The sequence below is a fragment of the Ochlerotatus camptorhynchus genome, unplaced genomic scaffold, assembly GCF_037179485.1.
Source record: "Ochlerotatus camptorhynchus isolate MF236.1 unplaced genomic scaffold, CSIRO-AGI_Acam_v1.1 ptg000069l, whole genome shotgun sequence".
NCBI classification, from domain to species: Eukaryota; Metazoa; Arthropoda; class Insecta; order Diptera; family Culicidae; genus Ochlerotatus; species Ochlerotatus camptorhynchus.
The window spans coordinates 747193-757075 of NW_027040559.1; the positions used below are offsets into that span (position 1 = coordinate 747193).

At 45.0% G+C, this 9883-nt stretch overlaps 1 protein-coding gene and 1 long non-coding RNA gene across 2 annotated transcripts; one reads left to right on the forward strand and one right to left on the reverse strand.

Annotated features, from left to right (window-relative positions):
* The first annotated feature begins 5246 nt into the window (after positions 1-5246).
* Positions 5247-6336, forward strand: LOC135697222 (zinc finger protein 32-like). Its single transcript, XM_065216847.1, has 2 exons — positions 5247-5303; positions 5367-6336. Exons 1-2 carry the CDS (start codon positions 5281-5283, stop codon positions 6319-6321), a joined length of 978 nt encoding a protein of 325 aa, XP_065072919.1. The 5' UTR covers positions 5247-5280; the 3' UTR covers positions 6322-6336.
* A 93-nt stretch (positions 6337-6429) lies between these two features.
* On the reverse strand, positions 6430-7495 carry LOC135697223 (uncharacterized). The gene is made up of 2 exons (XR_010517416.1): positions 6741-7495; positions 6430-6667 (listed from the first exon to the last, which is right to left on the reverse strand). It is a non-coding gene; the product is annotated as an uncharacterized LOC135697223 (long non-coding RNA).
* Positions 7496-9883: the final 2388 nt, after the last annotated feature.

The following is a 9883-nucleotide window of genomic DNA, read 5'->3' on the forward strand; positions in this document are numbered from 1 at the left end:
GTCTTCGGTGCCATCGACTTGTCCAACTTGATGCTTGGATCTGCTGGTGTTGCAACTGGGTGGGCATCGGCCATACCGAAGCGATTGACGATGTCTTCCATGTAGGCTTGTTGATCCAACCACAGCTTGCCTTCTTCACGCTTCCTCGTGATTCTGATGCCAAGACATTGTTGCGCCTCCCCGAGGTCTTTCATTTGGAACCGCTTGTGCAGATGGGCCTTCAGCTTCTTCTTTTGCTTCCGATCGTTTGTGAAAATCAAGAGATCGTCGACGTAGATAGTCACAAACATCATCTTTCCTCCACGGATGCACCAGTACAAAAAGGGATCCACGCTCGACCGTTTCAGTCCGAACTCCTGCAGCACCACATCCAACTGCGTGTTCCATACGCGGCTGGACTGCTTGAGACCGTAGAGGGCCTTCTTCAGTCTGCACACCTTTCCATTCGACGCATCGAACCCTTCCTCGTCCTTCAGCTCGCTCTGCAGGAATGCAGTGACCGCGTCCATTTGGTCAATATCCAAGTTGTACCGCACCGCCAGTGCCATCAGATACCGGACGGTCGCGTACCGCACGACCGGGGAGTACACCTCGTCGTAGTCCAGACCAGGTCGTTGAGAGCAGCCCTTCACCACGAGGCGGACCTTGTACCTCTGGATGGTTCCGTCGAGACCTCGCTTCGTTCGGTACACCCACTTGTTCCGAATCGCTTTCCGCCCTTCAGGCAGATCGGTGAGCACCCACGTGCTATTCTCGCTGAGGGATGCATTTTCCTCACGCATAGCCGCAATCCAATGATCTCGGTCCGGCCGCCGCAGAACCTCATCGTAGCTCGTCGGATCATCCATCGTATCATCGTCGCTCGTCGTGTTGAAGGATAACTGAGGGTAATGAACACCACCAGAAAAGGAACCGTAACTAATAAAGTCATTATACTTGCCTGGATTACGGCGCTCCCGACCGCTGCGCCTTAACCCTTGCTGCAACTCAGCTGGTCTAATCAGTTGCGGTGGGAGCGCAAAATCGGCACAGGCATCCTCGAATTCGTCTGCCTCACTGGACGAACTGTCGACAACGACGATGTCTTCCTCCGTTGTTTCGGTTTCACCAGGATTGCCACCCGGTTGATCGATAACAACAGCAGGCCCGGCTGCACCAGGTACGACGATGCCATTCGGTTGTTCACCTAGAGTAAGCACAGCGTGTTGACCATCTTCAGGAGTATCAGCTGCACCGGACTCAGGACGATCATGGATTTCATCCGAACAAAGCTCCATGAACTCCACCGGCTGCACTCGTTGTTCTGCCATACAGATAGCGACGCCTTCTTCCAGTACCATGACATCTCGGCTAACGTGGAAACGGTCATTCTCTGGATCATACACCCGGTAACCTTTCGTGTCTTCACAATAGCCGACGAAAATGCCTTTCTCGGATTTGGGATCAAACTTCTTCCTTTTCGCTTTCGGTACCAGAGTCATCACGCTCGAGCAAAAAATCTTGAGGTGCTTCAAATTCGGCTTCTTTCCGGTCCACGCCTCTTCCGGCGTTTTCTCTTCCAGGGAACGAGTAGGACATCGATTCACCACGTGAGCCGCGGTCGAAATAGCTTCTGCCCAAAACTCTTTTCCCAGCTTCGCATCGTTGAGCATGCACCGCGCCTTTTCAACCAGCGTGCGGTTCATGCGCTCTGCCGCCCCGTTCTGCTCAGGCGTATACGGGCACGTGGTTTGATGTCGAATCCCATCGGACTCCAACACCTTCCGGAATTCTGCATTCACGTACTCCTATCCGTTGTCTGAACGCAAGATTTTTAGCTTCTTGCCCGTCTGTCTTTCCGCTTTGGCCTTGAACGACTTGAACGCTTCGAGCGCTTGATTTTTCTGCTTCAAGAAGTATACCACCACCCGCTTGCTTGCATCGTCCAGGAACGTCATGAAATAACGGCTTCCACCCAACGACGAAATCTCCACTGGTCCGCAGAGGTCGGAGTGTACCAACTCCAACAGTTCTTCAGCTCTTGACTCGCTGCTTGGGAATGAACGCCTCGTATGCTTGCCCTCCAGACAGGCAACACATCCTTCTAACGACCCATCTTGGAAATCTATTTCGTTGGCGATTCGCTTGAGCTTCTTCAAACCACCTTCGTGAAGATGCCCCAGACGTCGATGCCAGAGCTCCATGCCGCTTGCCAAAAACAACTTCTCTGGCCAATTGACTCTGTAGAGGCCACCTTCCTCGACGCCGGTGACAACCAGATCACCGTCTTCGTCCCGAACTTCGCATCTGTCTTTGAGTTTTGCCCTTTTTGCAGATCGTACTTACGGATAACAAGTTGGTGGCTAGGTCGGGAATCTTCAGAACACCGCTGACATCGATTCGACCATCGTTGCTGTCCAACACGACTGAACCCTTCGCTACGACCTTCATAGTGGCATTGTTCGCCGTTCCGACGTTGTGGTCCATCTTGACTTCATCGAGAAATTTCTGATCCGGCCGTGCCATGTGGCAAGTGGCACCCGAATCGAAATACCATTCACTGGTGCTGACGTCTCCCATGGCAAAAATGGAACAGAGACCCTTGTGTTTGCTCGCCTTTGCTTGCTGCTGCTTTTCCGGACACTTGGCAGCAAAATGACCCGGCTTCTTGCAGGTGTAACATAACTTTTCGCCTTTGCTACCGTCCTTGGATTTGCTTGGCTTCTTCCGGTTCGCTTTACTGTACAAGGCACCTTCCACGCCGCTGCTGACCGGACCACGATCCAGCTTAACGTCCTGTAGAATTTTGGATTTCACTGCATCCGCTGTCACAGCCGCACCAGAGGCTTCGAGTCCCATTATCATGGGCTCGTACTGATCAGGAAGACCCATCAGCAACATCGCCGCGAGCCAGGAATCGTCCACCTTAAAGCCCACGGATGTAAGCTTGTGGCTTGTGCTCATTAATTCGTCCACGTACGCCTCAACGCTAGCACAGTTGATCAGCCGTACCGACGTAAATTTTCTGAGCAGTCCAATCTTCCTGGTTAGTCCACTGTCCTGGAATGCAGATTGCAGCTTCGTCCAGGCTTCCTTTGCTGTAACCGCATCCTGCACCAGACTGTAATTGTAGCTCTCGAGGCTTAAGCAAATCGTAGCCAGAGCCTGCAACTTCAAATCCTCAGGAACACCTTCTCCGTCTCCGTCGATGGCAGACCAGCTTCCTTCACGGATTAGGATCATCCGCATCGCAAATGCCCACGTCGTGTAGTTCTCCCGGCCTCTTAGCTTGTCAATGGCTGGCAGTGCCACGGAACTTCTGGTGACTCGAACGCTTCCAGCTTCAGTCCTGCCGTTTCCGTTGGCGCCTCCATCTCCTTGACCTTGCTGTCCGGATCCTAAACTTCCGCCTGTGGACATACTTCTTCTGCTCTTGAAATTTTAGAGTCTTCCGGTTAGGTATCCTGGGCCCATAACCAATTGTAGAGAGTAATTGAAACACGTCTTTATCGGTTGACGTTGAACAGTGGAATAAAAATTTTATTCAGAAACTTAGCAACTAATAACAAGTGCATATAGCGACGCGAATTACTGGGTTGCTACGATCACAATAATTAGCATCAGAAAGATTGCGGAAACCTTTAAGAAGTTCTAGGAATTTAATAAAAATTCCAAGAATTTAAAGAAAGTTCCGAAAACATCAGGGTAATTCCAAATATTGCAGGAAAACATCGAGAACATCACATGGAGATCAAAGAGCTTCTGGCAATTCCATTTAGAAAAATTGCACGAACTTTTAAATAAATTACTGAATTTACGAAAACTTCAGTATAGATTAAAGCGAGGATTAAAGATCTTTAGGGAAGTGACGTAGCGTGGAGCAGTTCTGAGATTTTAGGGAATTTCCATGAATATCAGGAAAATTGTGGCAACTTCAGGGATATGGTTCTTAACAATCCATTATTTTTAAGGTCCACTTCAAAAAAAACATAATAGGTACATAAGGTTAAAACTTTATCACAAAAACGTTCATGTAAAGTTCCATAACCATTTCCGTTAAAGTTTAGCAGGGATTATAAACAATTTTTAACCATTATTGATAAGGTCAAGTAATGGTTCGCATTTATGCGGGTTCACATTTCACTAAACCAATTAACCACTTCATTCGAGCAGTTAAAATGACGTCTACTACCTCTCGAACTTTGAAATAAAATATTATTTTGAGATTTTTTCTTCTAGAACCACGAGAAGAGTAGCCAACATTTGTGCGTTTCTTAAAAAAATAGAAATTAGTTGGTCAAGTTTTGTGAAATCGCTGGTAGAAAGTCACGCCAAAACTGCTTGACAAAGTAGTCAATTGATGAATTTACGCAAAGGTAAAACTGGCCATGCGACACCTAGTTTTCAGATTTGCAATTACAAAACTGATGATGTATTAAAAAATATTCCATACGATTTGACAGGTAGCAAAACGTCATTATCATTTTCACATCATTTGTATATCTGCTGGTCGACCGTAACGTACACGGATAGAAATCCCCTTATACCTTTTGGCAAATTTCTATCCAGCTTTCCATGCTTGGTAATGGCGGCCTGTTTGTATGAATAAATGTATCCTTCACTGTGCTTTTTGACACTATCTGCACAGAAACAAAATCCATTGGCAAAAATACTATATTGATGGTTTAAATTAAATACTCCCACCAATAGATTTGTGCAGAAACGAAATTCATTTAATTTTACTATTTTTTCTATCAAAACTACTATGCCGTTTGAGTAAGCATAGTAGTTTTGACAGAATGGTAGTAAATTTTATTATATTTATAGTCAACTATACCGAAATCATGGTAGATTTAACGGTTTTAAACGTAGTTATACTGAAAATAAGTGTTTTCTGCAAAATAGTATTCCTAACTATTATCTTTGTTTCAGTGTGGATCATTACCGAGCATGGAAAGCTGGATAAGCAGACACCTTTCAAAAAGTTAATGAAGATTATGTGTCAAATGATATATATAAATAGTCACACATACCGTTTATGCATTCTTGTAGGACCTATGTGGTTTGTCTTATGGAATGTATAAAGCTGTGTTTTGGCAAAAATGTATTAGTGAAACACATGAATAAAATATGTAATTAAATTTCGTTTCGTGTAAATTCATCAATAATGCCAGCAAGCAAAGTGGTCCAATTCCTTTGGGGAAACGAGTAGTTCCTGTTTAGCGTGCAAATCTGCAGGTAAACAAAAAACAAAGAAGAATCTTGTCCTTGTCATCGCAGTTAGTGTTTGTTACCCGGAAAATGGACGCTACAAAACATGGATAGTAAGTTCCGTCCGTAAGTAAAATACCATCGACGAAATCTCACCGCCCTTATTTTTGTTCCAGTGCCATCTCCGCCAGTGGTACCTTCTGTCGACTGTGCCTTAAAACCGACGCGATCGAAATCGTCGTCCAATCGCCGGAGGAAGCCAACGAATCGCTGCTCAACATCATCAGCGAATGCCTCGGGATATGGCTCACCGTGACGGAAGACTTCCCGCTGGCCATCTGCCACTCGTGTTCGATGTCGATGGAAGCGATCCGCCAGTTCCGGTACAACTGCCAGCAGTGTGATTTCTACCTCCGCAGTCAACGCTCGGCTGCACCTCCACCAGCGCCGACACCGGTGCTGGTGGTTGATAGTGATTTAGATTCTTCGACGGAACATAAACCACTGATATCGCATTCAGGGATGGAACCGGCGGCGATAGCAGCGTCACAGGGTGTGGTCGCAGTGCAGGAAGTCCGGTACGAAGAATCGACAGTTAGTGTGAGCGATAATAACGGAGTGGCCGGATCGATGGAGGGGCAGATGTGTGAGCAAATGGTGGTAATGGAGCAGCATCCGGTGGAAATGAATATCCCATTGAAGAAGTTTGACTGTCCGGAGTGCGGTAAACAGCTGTACAGTTCGCGGATGCTGGCACAACACGTAGTGCGGGAGCATCGGCTGTGTCATGGGTGCGACCAGTGTGGAATGTCCTACAACAGCAAGCAGAAGCTGGATTCACACAAGGAAAGCTGCTCTGGGCGGCCATCCAAATTCATATGCACTCAGTGTCCCAGTGCGAAGGTGTTTGCCACGGCCATAAGTCTTTCCATGCATCTGTATTATGCCCACGACAGTATTAAATCCGTTGTCTATCGGTGCGAGGCGTGTAAGAAGAATTTCAAGAACCGGACGGGTCTCAAGTATCACTACAATGCACGCCACGGATGCACGATGGTGGAATGTGAGATCTGCCGGAGGCCGTTTCCCACGGAGGAAAGCTTGTACTACCATAAACAGGCAGATCACTGAGGGGGGGTTTCAAACTAGGCACTTAGGGTAGCGATTTGTACAAAATATGTATTTCGACTGAATATTCAATATAATAAAGACAAAATGTTAGCAGCTGTATTGAAGTTCTTTTTGTTATTACTTTTCCGCAGCTGGCTTCTGTTTGGAGAAACGTAGATCGTCACTGGCGACGTCGTTCATGGCGTTGGCGTGGACTTTCTCGCGGGCAAACTTGGGAGGAATTCCAATGGTACAGTTGACGAATTCGGGATATCGCTTTGAGTCATTCTTGCTGGCCAGGTGCAGTGGAACTTCTGGCACTGGTGCAGCCGCAACTCCTCCAGGAATGCTGTTCAATGCAGTGAGCCTGTAATCAAAGTTGAAATCAAATTTATCCAGAGTTAGGTATTTCAAATAGTACATGTTTGCTGCAGACTTACATCTTGTTATTTCGCTCGAAAGGTGTACACTGATGAGAAAAGCGAAGGTCTTCAATTATAATGGTCGTACAAAACAACATCGAACAAAGGATTCTACTATTTAATCAAAATGGAACAAGGCAGCTGATCAAACAGCGCTGAAGGAACCCTATTTGAGAATTTATCAATTCTGCAAAGTTTCCTAAGACGCATTACTCAAAGGGTTGTTGAGTCATGTTTATTTTCTTAATATTGTTTGGTAAAGCTTCTTAAATAAAGAAATGCTTAAACGTTTACGACGAAGTCCCATTTTGTAAATTACTTCCTCCGTCTACATCGTCATGGGTTTTTCTGTGACGCTGAAATGTGTGCCACTGGCGAAACTGAGCATTACACCTATTACAACAGTAGTGAGTCGGATTTTCCGACCCAATGTACATGTTCATCTGTTTGCGAATATCCTTCGGAGAAATGGGGTTTAATTCTCCTGGCCGCTTCTGTGGGTGTCTCAGCCGTGTTGCGGCCACGGCTGCAGCCATAGCATCGGCGTCGTGTTTTGAGGAATGCTTCAAATTCATGTGCTTCTCGAGGTTTGACTCCTTGACAAATGCCAGCTTACAAACTTGACATTCAATTTTTCGGGGAGTTTTCTTGGACTTGGTCGGTTTTTCATTCCATTGGGTCGTGATGCTATTGCTGCCCTCCGAGTGAACGTTCAGCAGCTCGACTTTGATATCACCGACCATGATTGTATTACCGCTGCTCAAGAAGTCAGCATTAACACTAGGTTTCCTCCTGAGCCACGGAAGAAGGTAAAACTTCCTCGATAAGCAATTCCGGTTCCGGAGAGGCGCATTCCTGTTTGCATTCAACCACATCGGAATCAAAGGATGGTGTCTCTCCCACCCGACTGTTGCTTAAAATTGCATCGCAAACCTGGGCCCGTTCCCGAAGGGCTTCAAATGTTTCGAGCGCAGCCGAGCACAGTCGACATACGGTACAGGGGAAATCCACTTCCGGAGTAAGCGCTACACCGAGACAGATCTGAATTTGGGCCACCATGGGATTATCGCTGGATTGCAGGAGCCATCGCAGTTGGTGCTGGGAGAAGCACAACCGGCAATACCCGGTCGGATCTACGCTGGGGCTGAATGAATACGATGTCGTGGGATTAAATTAGATTAATGAACATTCAGTAGTGCCATATAATTATTACTTACATTTGCATCGGGCTTTCACGGGTTTTGATTTAAATTTGAAAACAAATCGAAGCCTTTGGCGTCGGAACAACACCAGTTTACGAAAACAGCAACAAAATTTGATAAACAAAGCTTTCTCTTGAAGTGTACAACCTTTTCGCTTCCGCGAGTGAATCGAGTGAATCAGATGTCGTTTGTGCGGTGTAGCACCGGTGTAGTGTAAGCGGCATTAAACGCGAGTCGTTGTCAGCTTGACATCATTTGTTTTTAAACAAAGGTGCATCCGACATTTATACCCTGAACTATTTCAGTGTAGTTACACCGCAAAAAACGAAAAAGAACATACAAATCTGGATGAACCATTCGTTCGAGTAGTCTCCCGCAGCGTTGCCAGATATACCGATTTAAGAACTAGATACCGATATACATTGATAAATTAAACTATTCCCATTTTGCTTGAAATTTAATCAGTTTGACATTAAACTCAGTTTAATCAACAATCAATACGAAACTAACGATTTTAAATTGGCTCACCACTTTAGTAGCCTATTGGTCCCAAGCAAACGATTAACGTACCCTATTCTAGTTGAAATTCTATTACTACACTATGTTTGTTTTGATTCGCTATGAAAGTTTGACAGATAACATCAGGGGTGTGTGGATTCATGCAGAACATGCAGGGGTGAGTGAAATAGCTTGGGACTGCTTGGGACCGTTGTTCTGGTACTGAGTGAGCCAAAAATAATAATGATTTTCTTCGGGACCCAGTGGTCTTAGAGTTACCTCTATGGTTTAATCCAGTCCCGTGGCAGGCGCGTAGGCAACATATTATACCGTGACAGCGGGTCCAGCACAGTAAAATAAACGATTTGAGCCCGGGACATGCTGCCTACTGTCAAGCGCTGCTGTTGGTATAGGCCTGGTTTAATCATATCGAATGATTAAAAATTAATACTCTTTTTCTAAAAAAAAATAAGCATCTGCTATTAATCCCAGTTTAATCATGGTTGATTAGATTGAAGATTATCTTTTTTGAATAAATTTTAATCATTTTTTATTCTATTTTAATAATTTTTGATTGAATTTTAATCTTTTTTGATTATATATCAGTATCGAAAAGAATAATCTAATCTAATCTAATCTTTAATCTAATCTCACACTAACGCAGCCAATACTTTGAAAGCATCCTGGAAAATGACGGCTTCACGAATCCGTCATTTTTCGTGTTAACAGCCAGGCCAACTGCGCAGCATGTGCCGCAGAGAGGATTTCAAGGAGTCAAGTGATGTCAGAAATGAATATCTGAAACCACTCCACAACCTGAGATCAAGGGAAAGGAAGAAAGCGTGGACCTCCCGTACCAAACGCTTCCAGTTACAATTGAATAATAGTATTTATATGTTTTCGTTGGGAGCATAATTGCTATAAAAATTTAATTTATGCTCCTGGTGTCTTTGGATGAACTTTTGGCATTTGAACCAAAAGCCAGGCTATTTCTGGGTTAACATTTGAAACAAGCGGAACAACCATCCGTAAACGACAGCTCCAAACACAAACCCTTTAACCATCAAAAACACACCTACAAAATATAACACCAGCATCTGATAGAGCAAACTTTCTTTATCAAAAGGCCCCGACAGTCCGCGTGGGCACCATCTAAATTCAAAGAAACCCGCGTCAAAAGCCACTGCACAGAAAAAAAGTTGTTGAATATTACATCCAAACTGCTGCAACCAGGTCAATCCATTGGTTGTGTAATGTAACGTTGTACGATGTACATCGATTTTGCGAACAAAATTACATCCATTGATGTAATATTGTATCTGCTTTTTGCTAGTACATCATTATTTCATACATCAGCTTGAATTAAATTGATCGATATTACATTTTTTTTGCTGTGTGCCCTCAAACGGTCGTTTCGCCCACTTCAAACTCAACCCAGATTTAATGCCAAGGTTATAGCGC

Coding starts and splice junctions, on each gene's coding strand:
- LOC135697222 (XM_065216847.1), top strand. CDS start 5,281: ATGGACGCTACAAAACATGGATA. Junction 5,304..5,366: donor GACGCTACAAAACATGGATA/GTAAGTTCCGTC, acceptor TTTTTGTTCCAG/TGCCATCTCCGCCAGTGGTA.